Genomic DNA, 16,311 nt, shown 5'->3' on the forward strand with positions numbered 1-16,311 from the left:
GGAATGGAACAGAGAAACTCCTGTTTTTCCTCCCTAACTGGTGCTTCCAGTATGCCTCTGTTTTGCCATTTTCTAATGTCTGACACTATCCTTATGTGTGAATTTTCATTCTTTCCTGTGCTTATCCTGGGTCCTACTTTGATTGCAGCACAAAAGCTTTAGATCAGAAGTTTTTTCATATCAAAAGCTGTTGCCATTTTTTTTCCGTATTCCAAATTTGAAGACAGAATGGTAATTGACAGTATTCAATCTTGTGAATGAGTGAGTTGACATTTTCTATAGTAGTAGAAAATCAGAAAAACTGTCATAGCAGTGGTGGTGAAGGTTTACTGTGAACTGAGCACTGCAATGCGAATAGCCTGGTCTTACCTGCCTCGTTAGAGCTCGGGAGGGAGTGTTGTACATGGAATAAGACTTGTATAGTGGGGTGTTTTTCTTATTTATGTCAATGGTGCCTGACTCCAAATTCAGTTTTGATAAATATACTTCATTATTAAATATATTAAACTATTCTGTTCATTCTGTAATAAATGGCAATTCTAGGAATTTTAATTAAATTTAATCTTCTAGATGAAAACTTTACCTCTGGGCATCAACAGTAGGTATAAACTTTTAAGCAGTTTTAGCTACAGATAAAAGTGACTCTCTGGCTATCGCCCATGGTGGTCTTTTTGGAGGAAAGAGGTATGGAAAATGTTTTGAATATGTTTCCAGAAAGAAGAAACCTTTCTTATGGAACTTGTACTGCAGACTAGTGGGGCAAGGATTATCAAATGCTCATTTTGGCTGCAAAAAATAGCATTACCAGTAACTCTGAAATGTGAGAATAGCAATACATGGGATCTAAATTTGGCAATTTCTCTGTTTCTCCTCATCTTTCTGACATCTGCTTGTAGCATTTATAGAACTGTGTTGCGGAGATGGAGAAATGTTAAGTTTAGATTCACTTTACTGGGGATCTTGCTGAGTCACAAATACTTTTAGCTGCTAAGAGTTGGGGGGGAGAAACGTTGGCTATTTGGCTCGTTAAGTAAAGCTTTTACTCCTGATGCATTTTAGGTGTATGTCTCAAAGCTGATGTGTTCCACAAATTCTGCTTTTGAGAGGTGCTGTTCCTGTGGATATGCGTAGGACAGCATTCCTACTAACCCATTTCCTTTGATGTTCTTCATTCGGTGTTTAAAATTGACCTTCTGTGTGTCTCTGTATTTCTATCTGCCAGTGCTGATGTCTCTACACCTGAATCTGCCGCTTTGTCCCGTATGAGGCTCTATATGTGGTTTGGTAGTAACCAGTTCTCTCTCTCTCACAGTCAGAGGAAGGTGCTGACGCTACACACTCCCCGTGGGCACTTATGGGACTTAATGCATAGGGTCTGTGAGGTCTGAGTTTGGTGCCCTCTCTTGCCCCAGGGAGGTTCAGACCTGCCTTTCCAAGGAGCAGCAGCCAGCAGATAAGTGGCTATTCTGGGACTGGGGCAGTCTCTGTGCCCTTGATTGGCACTCTGTTCTGCGGTTTTCTCCAAACAAATGATGAAACTTTGCTTAACAACGGTCTCTCGAGATCCCCCGTGTCTCCAGTGGGAGCAGGAGAAGGCAGAGCGACAGTGCGGGGAAATGCCCCGAGACTGAGGTCCCGGTGCCGCTTTATCCCAACAGGAATTGTGTGATCTTCCCGTCTTTCCTTTGAGAGAGGCTGTGAAGGGACTGCGGCAGCTGTGAGATGGGTAAGGGTTAAATCAGTCCGCCAGCTGTAAGATAGAAAAGCCGGAGCTGAGCTGAGCGCTGGGGGAGATGGTTGCGGAGAGCTGGAGCCGAAGCAGGTGAAAGGTCAGAGCTGGCGTGTGTGGGCCGGGAGCTCCGCAGGATGGAGATGGCCACGACACAGAGCGGGGATTAACTGTTTCTCTTCGTAAACACTCCTCGCTCAACAGAAACAAACCTGGCATTAAATACCTAGATATAATAGCGGTGTCCCACCAGTCTCGGTTACCGCTGTGCTTTGGAAAAAATTAATCCTGAATTTCTCAACTGTGGGCAGGGGGAGCCGACGCTGACTTTGAATCGCGGCCGGGATGATGTTCCGTGCGAGCGATGGGTTTGCAAGGGTGTAAGGGCGTGAGGCGTAGCGCAGGCATCTGCGATTCAGAGAGAGAACCTTCTAAGTGGTGGGTGTTTTGTTTTCCCTCGTGCTTACGTTTGTTAACACCGTTCAAATAAAGCAGATCTAAAGGCTTCTGTCAATAAAGGGATAAACTCTGTAACTAGGAATGAGAGTTGGCTTTTGGTCTGTATGACACTTACTACATAGTTATGTCTGGAATTTAAAGCAGCAGTTTATAAATACATTCAATTTTAGTCTTTTCATGGTATTGTGGGGATATATTCTCTACTTTATAAAAGGAAAGTAACAATCACTGGAGAATAATAAATATTTACATTTTGGGGAAACTGCACTTCAGGAACACTGTTGCATAGTGACAACTGTGATGCTTCGCTTTGAGGTCCTATTCTGTGACACTCATACGAAGTTGCTTCTCACTTCCCTCTTCAATCTTAATTTCCATTGGGAAAGTTACTGTTCTTGTTGTGTGGTGCTGGTGAAGGACTGGAGAGGTGAAAGGTTCAAGTGTTAAGAAAACATATGTGCAGTCTCGATAGCTTTAAAGTATGCCAGAAAAACCCAGTACAATAACGTGGAGGTTCATGTGAATAGCTGTGGAATTAGAACTTCAATTTTGTTTTTTCACTTATTTATTGTCATGAACTGTAAACCCAGAAGATCAACACAATGAGAAAAGTAGTTTAATGTAACCCATGGATTTTACTTGTGAATTAGATGGCACTTGAGATGTTAAGCCACCATTAACAGATCTATCTGTGATTAAAATGGTGCTTCCTACTGAGAAATAACTGTTGGCCATCTGAAGCTATTTAGTATAGCTGCGGTTCGACTCAAGACTGAAAGTTTTGAAATTATTTAACCTTGTGTGTTTGGCTTGTTGCCATGAATATGAAATTATGTTTCCGTAAAAACTGAAAAATGTGAAATTAAGCAGTCTCAGTAATCCTGAGTTAAATTTAAGAACTAGATTTGCCTCCAGGTTTTTATTCCGGAATTGGAGTGCCCACACTTACCTGTCATGTCTCCTTAGCGAATGTGTGGCAAATTCAAAAAGTGAGCTGATGCTGATGGAAAACTGCACCCGCTGTATTGAGCCTTGTAGCTTGAAATGAATGTGATGTCTTCGGTCCTCTTGCCAATGGGCTTTTCTGTTGGAGGTAACCTTTTGGATGTAAGTGTCTTAACGGAAGATGCTCATTTACAGCAAGTTTTCAAGGAGTCTGTAAAGTTGGATAGCTGTATTGTGTAGCAGCCAAGTAGATCGTGCCAAAATCATACTATACAGCAACAAGCTTTTTGGATCTTGCTAGTTTGGTATTGCTATCTTTTTACCTAAGTGTTTAGCTAGTTGGTGGATGCATACAGCACTGGAAGTTACTAAGTTTCCTCAATTTTTGATGCTCAATATACTTTGCTTCACCAGAACATACACTGTGTTTGTTCAACAATAATGCTCTTCTGATCTCTTAATGCTTGAGAAAGCTAGTATATCCTTTTTGGTATCTAAAACCCAAATGCAAAGAAAAAGGTGGAAGAATACGGTTTCAGGCATGGTGTTACTTTTAAAACTACAGCTATGAGGATAATACATACGTTCCCATATTATTTTCTTATGCATTTGATGTTTACTTTTATTATCTGTTGGCCGTATTGCTTGTTGCAACTAGCTGTTGCTGCTAGTATTTTTATTTTTTTTTTGCAGCTGGAGAAATATATTTGGGCTAAGTTGCTTACACGAGCAAGCTCTTTCTGTCTTATTTCTATTGGAGATGTTGCAATAAACGATGTTGATGATTCTCTCCTGAGTTCAGTCTCACCAGAATAGTGTCAAAAAAAAAAAAAAGTCTTCAAGTACCTCCAAATCCTGATTCCTTTACACTTTAATCTTTTTATCACTGACTTTCTTATCTGAATCGTTCTTTAGGGCTGCAGGGTTCTGGTTGATGCACGGGACAAACTGGGGATCCCTTGGCAGTACACGGAGAATGAGAAGCATGGAATGTTTTTGATGGCTTTTGAAAACAAAGCTGGAATGCCCATAGAGCCTGCCACCTTCCAGCTGTACGTACCTGCGCTGGGCGCGCTGTGGAGGGATTCCGGCATCAAGGAAGCCTTCAGCCGTCGGAGCGAGTATCAGCTGGTGAGTACATCCATCTGCATGGGGGGAGGAGAAAAGTTCCCTGCTGTATAAATATCTCTTCAGTTGAAAGATTGCTTGCTACGTGTGAGATTTAGCCACTACATGAGCCATTTGTAGTAATGCTGTAAATCTGAGCTCTTCAGCAGCAGAAACAAGTGGTAATTGGAGCCAAACTTGAAAAACTACATGGCAGTAAGAGGGAGTGGAAAAGTGCACATGACTGGATAAACTGGAAGAGCAAGAGGAACCAAAAAAGGCAGGAATTGGCTGAACTAAAAATATTTTAGCAGCTCAGTAGGTCTGTTCATAGTAGGTCACTGATGAAGGCACACTTAATTTGTAACTTTCCAGTCCTGCCAGCTTGCACTATATTGATACTGGCAAACTATTCCTGCATGCAGATCTTTTGAAGTGAATGCAACACCCATTCCGGCTGCTGCTATTTGACTGTTTCTTTTCATCCTGGCGTCTGCAAGGGAAACTTGGATAAGCAACTGAAAGATGACAGTGAGCTTAAAAATGTGCTATCTTCCTTGCTTTCTTGTTATAAGGTTTTCATGCTATTGTGCCGAAATAGCTGCACTTCTGGTATGGAGTATGTTTCTGACAGCTGTTCATAATCCACTACTTTTATTTCCTGTGTACAAGACAGATACTTTTTTTCCTCTCTCTGTTCAGTGAAACAAGGTACTGATCCATGCAGCCTAGTACCGCGGTTGCTAGTTCTTGGAATATGATATGGGGTGATATCCTAATTCTTCTAATAAATTTATCTTTATGGTTTTAACATATTAATTATGCTTTAATCTGCAAGTAAAATTCTGTTTTGGGTGTTCTGTCCCTAAACTTCATTCAGCTTTTCTTAAAAAAAAAAAAAAAAAAGGGGGGGGGGAGGAGCGCAGGCAGTTAAAGGTGAAGTTCTTCATGCCTGAATATATTATCAAAGTTTAACTAGAGGTCTTAAGTAGAGGTTAGAAACATGGCTTTGTATAGTCTCCCTTAGACTCTGACAAAGGAACAGCGAAAACCAGAGAAATTCGGCAGTGAAATTCTTGTAGTTTGTTTCCTCATGCTGCTCCTCTGCGCGGGTTCTTGAGTGTCTAATACTGTAATTAAACTAATGTTGCAGCCCTTAGGTGCTCATCTGTCTCTGCTAGTAAGATGCCTATTTGAGTCTTGTTGCATCTTTGAAATCTGTCTCTGAAGTATCTTGAGACTGGTAAATGGCTAAAGAGTAAATAAAATGACTAGGTAGAATTGCCTCGGGATGATTGTATAAACCTCACTTCCTTAGGCTAAAAACGTAATGATTTCCATGTTGCAGTGTTGGGGATGGGGGGAGGATGTGCAGGGGGGAGAGGCGCTGGATTAGTTGATGCATAATTCCTGGTGTCTGCAGACAGACTAAGACTCAGCTGTTCTAAGCACTGTTCAAACATGGAATAAAACGATGGTTCATGCCATAGGGAACTTGAATTTAACATGAGACAACTACTAAGAGAATCCAGTATAATAAGCAATAATTGCATCGGCAGCCTGTTAAGAATTTTTTTTTTTTTTTCTGGGAAATGCTATGATCAAGCATGGGGTTTGCTTTTAAGGGGAAATTCGGACTGGGATCATGTGGGAGGTTCATTCCTGTACTGGTTAGCAATAAAATCGCATCAAACAGGGGAAAAAAGAAGTCCGGTTTGTTGAATAAATAGCATTCCGAGACTAGTAGGCCTACCTCTGCATTCTCTGGCTTTGAGGATTAAACAGGAAATACCAAAAAATAAAAAAGCCCCACAAAAGCCAAGCATACAGGCATGCAAGTGATCAGTTAATATGCTGTCATCTTCGACATCATGCTATAGTTCTACCGTGCGTCTTTTTGTATGGCGTTCATATAACCTGTTTAATCCTACTGGGGCAACTGAAACCGCTGGAGGCACCAGACGGGATAACTTGTCAGTAGTGCAACAATACGGTGTACTGCAGAAATACTGCGTAACTCAGCCCTGCTGCGGGCATCTGTGGCACTAAGAACTTGAATGTCGTGGCTGCTATTATTTTACTGTGCATGCTGCATCACCAGGAGTTTATAAAGTACCTCAGTCGTAAATAAAAAGCACTTACTGCAGAAGAGTTTTTAAAATGTGATAGATTGTTCGCAAGGATACCAGTGCTACTTTTGAATTGGTTGCTAAACAAATTAAGACCTTAGTAACTTGAACAAATTTCTATGCCTCGCTTCTAGGTGCAGCAGAAGTCTGATTCCTCGAGTACATGGGGATTAGCAGCAGTAAAATTTCTTAAAAATAAATAAATTAAAAACTGCATAACTTTTTAAAGAAAGCAGGTGGTTTAAGGAGATGCCTTATTTATACTTGCATATGATGTTTATAAACCCATACCTTCATTTAGTTTAAACCCTTGCTGGATATAGACTCATGTAAATAAATAGAAGCCAGATATAGTGCACTCTGAGAAAATAAATCTTTTCTGAACTGCTTTTAACTAAGGCTAAAGAAAACCTCTGCATCAGCACTCCCTTTCTTATTTAGTATAAGCGGGGTATTAAATGGAATATACTTGGTTAGAACTGAATTTATTGTCTTCGTAATAGTTTCAAAATCGTGACAAAAATTTTGAAGCTTTACATTACTGTGATTTTTGTGAATGTTTCTGGACAGTGCTTGAAATAATGACCTTGCTCAGCACTTGCATTTTCTTCACCCTGGTTTTACAGTGAATTGAACATCAGCTCTTTTTTATTATTATTGTTACTATTCTGGCTTTGAAGCCATAGGATTATATTGGTCTCCTTTTGAACTCTCTATTTTTAAACAAAGTCACACAACTTCCTGGAGAAATATAAAGAGTACAAACGTTGGTTGGTTAACTAGAGCTGAAAGTTGCGGCTTACAGGTGTCTTCCTATGGGCTGTAATGCTGCGCTTCATGACTGACTCAGCAGTAGCAAACATGTTGAAAGAAAATGGCTCTGACCATAACCTCATACAGCGTGAAAGCTGCTTCTCTGGGACCACAGAAGCTGCCTCTGGGCATTTGAGTGTTTTCTGCTTCACATTCAGTGCCTAGAAGTGCTGGCTGGAAATCCCTGTCTGGGTCTTTGAGCCTTTCAGAAGTGAGTGGGTGGATTCTACAATAGCAGGGTGCTTTTTTGCTTTTTTCTTTTTTTTTTTTTTTTTTTTCCTTCACCGTCTTTCTTAAAGCAGACTAACCAATTTCGCTTTCTTTTCACAAACATCAGCCTCTCTCTCTTCCCCCACCCCAGCCTGTCCCCACCGACCCAAGTCCCTCTGTTCCTTGTATGCAAGCCAAGTAGTTTGGGGACAAAAGCTCCATTGTATGTTTGGTTACATTGTCACGTCTCTGTCCTCGTTTTTTAACTACTAGAATAGGAATTCCTTTGTAATCAGTATGTGATTCTTCTCTCTTCTCCCTTGCCCTCATTATCCTACCCCGTTTTCTGTCTGTATGTTGGAAAGGAATACATTTATCATGTGTCTCAATGTCTTGTAGCATTTGTTCTTTTGAGGTTGCCCGTGATAGTTTGGGCAACTGGGTGTTAATTCTTCATTGCCGGCAGGTGGAGACAAATTCTATTTTGAATGGCTTCCTCAGAGAAGAAACCTTGGGATTTCAGTTATAATTTAGCCGAAAGGGTGGAAGCTTCTTCAGATTGAGCCTAATAACAAATATTTGGGCATACTTGGGAGTTCAAGTGTGTGTATAGTAATCTGCAAGCTTTTTTGCACCCATAAATGAGGTTTCCTTTTATGTCAGAAATCATAGAGATTAAGGCCAGCATAGGAATTGCTTTGGTCAGGTGGTTTTTGTTTTGTTGGTTTGGTTTTTGGTTTTTTTTTTCTTCCTCCCAGGGTTGCTAGTGGGAGAATGTGAGAAGCCGTTCACTTTTGTTTTAACGTGTCCAGAACAAACATAACATCTGAAGGGAGCTACTTTTTTATTTTTTTTTTTTTAATTCTTGCAGCTTGGCCTGCTTCATGTCATTGTGGGTAAAGATGGGACAAATGGGGCTTGTCAGGCAAGAAAATTAAAAATTATACTTTTGTCATGGTCAGAATGATATATATTGTGTGCTAGCACTGTTACAGGGCTGAAGCTAACAATGAGCAGATCCGCAAAGGCCATCATCTGGCTTCATCAATTCTTAAAGCAAAATTGACATTGTTTTATCAGATTGTTGGGTTTTGTTTTTTTTTAAACATGCATACTGTTTTGGTTTTGGGCTTTTTTTTTTAATCTCTATCCTAACTGCTCTTAGTGAAAGCAGTATCTTTATTTGAATGATTCTTACTGCCTCCCTTCAAAATACCAAGTCTTTCTAGCCTGTAACTATCTATTTCAAGAGCTCCTGAACTTCTCCTGTGGTATGAATCATATCCTCATCTCTTCAGGGCTGACAGGGCTATTTACTCGGAACTCCACAGCCTATTTCCAGTAAAAGCATCTGTGCTGATTTACTCACATGCAGCCAGTCTAGCTTCTGACTCGGGTTTACAGATAGCCGCCCTTCATACAGAAGAGCGTGGCCATCCGAGGAGGCTGCAAAAAGCGTCTGTTTTAATGCAGTTATTCTTAATATACAGAATATATTAATAATCCAACACTAAAGTATCAATTTATATTTAATTATTATTGATGTATTATTGTTATTGGTGCTCACTGCACTGTTGAAAGAATTTCTAATGTTTTATAGTTTATTTAAAAAAAAAAAGAAATAAAAATGTCAGCATTAATGGGAAGTAGTGGTTCCTGAGAGGGAAGTAAGGGGCCTGCAAATACAGACAAAAACTTACTACTGTGTCCATAGCTATTTTTAGATCTCTGCACAGGGAATTGTATGGAACACTTCCAGTAATACTTCAAGTACTAAGAGCCTCTGAAGCCTTGGATGTGGGAAGACTCTGGAAAATGTTTTAAAGGCTGTTTCTTTTATATCGATTCACCATTCTCTGGGTGTTTTGAGGTGTGGGGCTTTGGGGGGGTATTTGTAATAGGACACGAGTCATTCTCCTATAAATTAACTATTTTTTTCCTCTAAAGCACAACACTTTAAATAAATCAAAGTGGTTAAATTACGCCTGCCGGAACAGACAGTGCGCTGGAAATGACGCATCGTGAACAGCCCGCTCCTTGCCTTGGCATAGCTCTGTTGCTCCGTTCTCCTCACGCGAGGAGCTGAGGGCTTCAAAGGCTCGTAGGCAGCCAGCTGTGTGCTTTGGGCAACATGGAGGCGAGGCACTGGTCATTCCCACTAATTCTTGAAGCAGAGTGGACGAACGGTTGCTTAAATGGTTTTATTTTGGTACAGAAATACTAGGTATGGCAGTAATGTAAGATGATCAGGAGTTAGGCCGTGTACCAGCTGCTGTGGCATATGGAGGTTATGTGGCAGCATTTGCCTGCCTGCGTAAGCCAAGCGAATCGAGAGGGGCAGCAAAGCAGAGTACGGACTTGACACGAGGAGTAAGTGACTCGTGAAGCGGCATGTTAAAGGAAATCTACAGGAGTGGGCTCTGGTTTGTCAGAATTCTTCTGTGTGCTTCAATAGAGATTTTGTAAGGATTCAAGTAAAAAGTTTCAAACTGATCATTTGCCCTTAAGATGCAAGGGCGGAGTAGAGTAGCCCTAAAAGCGTGTTTCTAAGCATTTTACTCTTTCATCGTATACACCATAGCACTGAAATGCAGCAGTCCTTGTGTCTGGTATCAACATAATGCGCTTCCTCTTGAGGAAATACCAAGCATCAAATCAACTCCAGCTTATACAATTGGCCATAACACAAAAATGAGCCCTTCTTTTTGCAGACTACTGTTTGAATATGAGCTTACACAAGAGGCTATGAATGTTGCTTGTTCTGTAAGGATGACTTTTTCTTTTTAAGGAGCTGTGAAACTCCCTTATTTCATCAGTGAAATCCATTGGGGCTTGGCCAATGCTGGTGAGATGTACGGAGGAAATAGCCACACTGTTCGAAGTGCCAGCGTGGGACATCTTGTTGCCATTGAATGCACGTAATTGGGACTAGGTGGCAACTCTTTGCCAAATTACTTTTGAGCTTTTCTTGGGTATTTCTAGTTTGCGGAACTGCTGTGAAACTAGATTATTGCTGGGGAAGTTGCGTGGATTATTTTCTTTCCTAGCTCTGGATGGGGCGTACCACTCTGACCCAGAAAATTTTTTTAAAAACAATGGATTAACAATAGTGCTACAAACCAGAAACTCATGTTTGCTGTTGCTGAGCCTTGGTATTTTGTAATTACACAGTGTTAATGCTGAAAGTAAAGTACATCTGTATCTAACAATATTACATGAAAATTTTTTTTTTAAAAAGCTAATTGTGAAGCGGTAGATGATAAATAGGCCTGTTTGAATTTAGCTATTACACTTAAGGAATGATGATGCTATATAAACTAAGCCTTCCCTTAAATTTGCCACTTGTTTGTTGTTGTAAAAATAACGGTGATAGTCTATTATAATCTGATTTTGTGGTAGAATTCTGAAACAGTGGCTTAATCTGATATAAGATGTCATATTAACTTAAAAGATTGTTAACTTGCAGACTTTATCTGTGGAGCTTGAATAATAATCTGCTCTGGACTCATAGAGCAGGGTGAGTTACGGAGATGTTTTTCTTCGGTTAAATATCTAAGTAGTGCTTTATGCCAGTGTTGTGGCAATCGAGTGCCAGATGTCCAGATTTAAATTCTTAGGTCTAGTCCTGTCCTCTGATCCCAAGACCTCAAAAGTTGATGGTCAAGTTATGGAGTTTGACTCATCGTTGTACAGCAAAAGAAGTTTAATTGCTTGTTTAAGTGTAATACTGCAAAGCATTGTGGCTGGTGTGTATTAGGAAGGATTAACAGTTGGAGTCCCTGGCTTCTAATCCTGTCTCTAAGACCAAATAGGAAAAAATTTTTCGCATCAAAGTCTCAAGAAAGAACTCTGAAACAAAAATGGCATTTTGTTAAAGGAGGTGAGAGTTATAGTTTGGGTTTTATTAAAAATTGAGAGGTAACATAAAGCAAAACGCAGCTGGAAACCTTTGCACAAAATTCTGTGGATATTGGCTAATGCTATATGGTTTGTCAGTTTGCATCTACAGAAGTTAAATGCTCAGTCTCCTATTATATGTGCAGTATTCTAAAAATAGATGCTTAAATGAGATATGTTAATGGGCCTGCTGCTGCCAGAAGAGCTCCTTGAGCAGCGTGGTATTTGGCTGTACCAGCACTAGTGTGTCTTGACAGTCGCTGAGATTCGCATTCAGGACTCAGCTGGAGCAGGAGGCAGAGCTGAGGGTACCTTCACAACACGGTGTCTGTCACCTACACCAAGGGATGCTTCACGGGATAATCTCAGTTTTGCTTCAAGTGCCACTGAGCAAGAGATGAGAAGAACTTGCATTTAAAGTAGTCTGGATTCAAAACCGTTTAGAGAATCAAAGGTCGTAAGTCATTCTACACTGCAAATCGTTCTGAATTCCAGCAAAATCCACTTGTGCGCTATCTTTTCTCAGGAAGAGAAGCCATTCTCTCAGGCAGAACCATCCACAGAAAGCTGTGTGATGGGTGAAATGGTTATTAGCTGTTCTTAAATACTTTCTGCTATTGGAGAGAAATAACGAGAACCAGATTGGACCTTTTCAAAACAGGGCAAATGGGAAAGTGCTAGGGAATAGCAATCTGTTACAGTACCTACCTGAAGTCTCAACCAAGGATTAAAGCCCTCTGTACTAAATGCTCTGTGGAAAAATAAAAGGATTCCTGCCATGAATTGCTCCTGGCTTTAGATTATGACAAAATGGAACAGCTGTATGAAATGTAGCCTGCATGGAATTGGGAGGATAAGTTGGAAAGTAACAAGCAGGTCATACATAATAAATAAATGGATAACAAGAAATTGATATGCCAACCATATGGGAACCGAGACGGTTGCTGAATAGAAAGAGCTGTGCCACTGACTGTTCTAGTACTCTGTAGAGTGAATTCCTGGCACTCTACAATTTTTCCTTTTTTTTTTTTTTTTTTAATTTAAAGATCAAAAACTTAAGTCAAAATCACCTCTATAGTCTGTAAGACGTACAGTGCATTAATGCACTTCATTAATGCCCAGCTGTCTATGGATACCAAAAGGCTGAAATTCAGACTTTGTGTGGTCCTACTTTTTAACTTTTAGGTTCTTGGAGGTAGATTAAAAAGCCTTGTATTTTTATGGTGCTGTGTAAGGCTGCCTGAAAGGAGTTTTTGCTTTTGGCCCTTGGATGCCAATAAATCTTGACTGTATTTTTGGTGTGGTTAAGGTGAATGAGAGAAACAACTTCATAGATACAGCTCCCGTGTTGAAAATTCATTACGTGAATTTGCATCTTGCCTAATGATTGCCATTCTTCTGGTTAAAAGATTTATTTTTACTTTTGTATTTTATTGAGAACAAACTTCTTTGTCTTTATCTCTTAGTGCTTGAGCCCATTAGGGAACTGTCTGGGTGTCCCAAAAGATTTACAGAATAAACACTGTACTCATCCTTGCCTCTCTCTATATGAGTGTGGTAGCAGTTATGATTTGATGTCTTACCTTCAGCAATAGCACTGAAACGCAAAATCTAATGTTCTTAGACCGGAAAAAGTCCTTTTGGCTCCCAACTCTTGAGAATAAATGCCACCCTGCTTCTGGAAAGAAGCTTTAATTTTATTATCCATAAAATAATTAGAAAAAATACTCAGTATGTCTGTCTTTGCAGAATTGTTGTTCTAAGCCCTAATTAGTGCTACTCTAAATCTTGCAGGACTGTATTGAATATAAGGATTTGTTCAGAGCAAGTACAGCTGTAATTAATCTTTGCATTCCCATCAAGAAATGCTGGCACATGCTGTGAGAAACAAGGAAGGAAACTTTCAGTTCAGGCTGTCTGAGCCAGTACCCAACTGCAGCTAAAAACCACTGGAGTAATCTCTTTATCCCTTTCTAGTGTGCAGGAAAGTTCTGGGCAGAGGCAAATCTAACCCAGTCAGCAGCCTTTAGCTTTTGATTATGCTGTTTAATTTTCGTGTTCAGAAAGTTTCTGATGGATCTCAATAATTCAAGAGACTTCAAAATTAGCAACTGGTGTCTCAGTAGAGATTCCCAGTAATGAGAATGCGTTCCAGAAATCTGAGGAAGTTAAGTACATTTAAACGTGCCCTCTTTGTATGACTAAGGCAGTCTAGTAAACGGTTCCTGCTGCAATTTGGTGGAAGCAGGAGAGAGCTCATATGTTAAGTAATGAGCATATGCAGAGGTTAAAACAGTGGTAGCATAGGAGGACAGCTTTTGTTCTAGTTGCAACAAAGTATTGGCATTATGCAGACACATTTATGTTAATATTTATCTGTTTACACTGAAGTCTAAAAAGAATCCAAGAATATTGTTTCTAGTGGAAGGGCTCCACTTCTCAGAATGGTTTCAACCCTTCAGTCTCAAAGATACAGCTGAAATGGACACTGTTATATATGTGTTCCCATGATACGTATTTTCAAAATTTTTGATGTGTTAAAGCTACGTGTGCTACTTGAAGATCCAGCAAGGACTGGCTTAGCTGCGTAAAAGAAAATAGAGGGCTCCTGCAACTTGCTGTGTGCTGTATCAGCAGTTTTCTGACCCTGTGTCTGGGTTTAGGAAATTAGGTGGGGGAAAAAAAAAAGGGGGTGGGGTGGGGACACTGCAAAAGAAGGGGTGACTGGTTTTGTTCTGCCTGTGTCCCTGAGGTGGCCCACTCTGTGCTCGGAAGAGCGGTGCTGACGATGCACTTCACAAACTTCCAATTTTACAAGTCAGCCTTTTGCACCTCATTTGTATGTTCCCTGTAGTAATTCAGCTTTTTCCTATTGGTACTGGACCTTGTCCTCTCCACCTAGAACTGGAACAGCGAGCAAGGGCAAGTTCGGCATCTTTCAAAATTCTCTAAAATGTTCCCTTGAGGAAAAACAGTAAGAGGTTAAAGCTTGGATTTTTCAAAGAGGCCACTGAATTTAATAGGATAATGGGAATGAATGCTTCAAGCTTTCCTGAATATCCTAGTTCATAGTAAGCTATGTAGGATCAAGAACAAGCAACGAGCACAGATGAACAAATAAGCAAAATGTTAAAAACTAGGCTTGTTTTTATGAGGAAGTCTTACTGGCATATTTTCTGGATTTTTATACTTAATGGATGTTTGAAGTTGTTCTTAACTTGTCGCACTGACAGTGAATTATGTTTAATGAGCCTGTGTTCTTTAAAGGACAGGACCTGGCGGAAAGCTGTAAAGGAGAATGCAGGTAGGATAGTTAGGTAGCGATAACTTGCTCAGTTGGCTATATTGTGTTCTTGTTCGCTATTCAAATCGGGATCCTTTTGCAATGACCTCTTAGAAAGGTTGTAATTTTCTCTAACTGGCTTTTCTTCTGTTATCTTTCCCTGCTCCTGCTGTCTCCCTAACAAGCCTGCTCTGCCTTAAAATGTGAAGTGTTTTACTCAACGTGTCGTGCAAGGATAGAGCTTGACTTGGGTTGTAGTTCTGTGATAGTGTAATCACGGTAAGCAGTAGGAAACGGTGGTTTAGGGAGTTCTGATTTGCACTGTACTCTTGCTTATGTTGGCACAACTGTTTTTTGGAAGCTCTGCTGTAAATTCGGAAGCTCCTCTGAGGCAGAGTGCAACCCTACGACTGCCTCAGCGCAGCCGAGGTGGTGACGTGCTGTGGCGTTGGTGAAGGAACAAGCGGCTGGCATCGCAGGTGACCACAAGTCACCTTCATCTGGTGCTTGCCAAGGAGTGATGGCAGTGTCTTTATTTCACTGATCCTTCATCCAGGCAATGGTTCCTTTCCTCCATAAATCTATCTTGATGCTAAAATAAGATGCCTGTACCTCGAGGATAATGTTTAGTTGTGTTCCAAGTTATTGGAGCATCTGAAGTGTTTGCATACTGTTCAAAGTCAAGGCTCAGTTTCACAGGTACTGAGCGTAGAGGATGTGGTGAGCGGAGCGAGGGAAGAAACACAGTATTTGACTTCTGGCTTTTGAGTTCACGTGAGATGATAGCTGTGCGATACTGGAGGTTTTCATTCACAGATGATTCAAGGATGCACCTGAACATGATGCTGTTCCAGAAAAATCTCTCGAGGCTCCATACTGCCGCGAACTGACCAGCTGATAATTGAACAGCAACAGAAGGAGCAGAGCTGTTAAGTTGTCTTCTCCAAGGAGAAGAGTAAGGTTAGCTCAATACTTTGCTGCTTTTTCTGAACCTGCGCTAGCTGGGGAGGCTTCCTGTTACGCAGGCAGAAGGCAGCACGGTCTCTACCTTCTCATTAGTTTGCAGCTATACTTAAAGCGGATCTGTAGAGTAAACCTGTTTCGCTGTTTTATTGATTTAGTATTTGGGGGAGGGGAGGGAAACTTCTTGGAAACATCACGCAAGATTTTCTGTTTGAGAAAGTGGAAAACACGTTGCTCTGAGAAGTAATTTATTGACACCTTTCAAATGTCTCCTCTGTATACAAGGCAGATTCCTGCAGTTCAGACTGTGGCAGACTTGTGCTTCACTTGGCTTTACTCCTGAACAAACTGTTGGTGTTTGTCCTTAGAAGGTCCGCTCCCCACCCCCAAAGCCTCTTAATTTGACTTGCTTTCCTTGATATTCACTTAAACTACTATTTTTTTCAGTTTCAGATTTTACTGAGTTTTCCAAAGTAGAATTATTGGTGGAACTCTTTCCCATTTAATTCCGTCTCTGAATTCTGCGTATTTAAGAGTCTGATCAGACTGAAACGAGATACATCAGAGTACAGTACTGAGTCGGTAATGATGTGAGATGTGGGCAGGAGGCAGAAGAGCCTCCTACTATATCCTCTTTTTCTGTCTTCTTTCTCCTGGTCCAGCACATCATTGCAGGTTGCAAGGAGTTCGGATGGCTGTCCACACGGCTGGGCTGTTTCCCCCTCTGCAGTTCAGGAGGATGTGACTGAGGCTTTAATTAGGATTATTTATTTTTT

At 40.7% G+C, this 16,311-nt stretch overlaps 1 protein-coding gene across 1 annotated transcript in view; it reads left to right on the forward strand.

Moving 5' to 3' along the window:
* Positions 1 to 16,311, forward strand: part of GNA12 (G protein subunit alpha 12) — a 37,932-nt gene that overhangs the window by 9,118 nt on the left and 12,503 nt on the right. Inside the window, exon 2 of the mRNA XM_082490691.1 lies at positions 4,049 to 4,264. Within this exon, the coding sequence (XP_082346817.1) occupies positions 4,049 to 4,264 (216 nt within the window). The remainder of the gene's footprint in view (positions 1 to 4,048; positions 4,265 to 16,311) is intronic.

This window comes from Vanellus vanellus, assembly GCF_965231255.1.
Source record: "Vanellus vanellus genome assembly, chromosome: 14".
In the NCBI taxonomy this organism is placed as follows: domain Eukaryota; kingdom Metazoa; phylum Chordata; class Aves; order Charadriiformes; family Charadriidae; genus Vanellus; species Vanellus vanellus.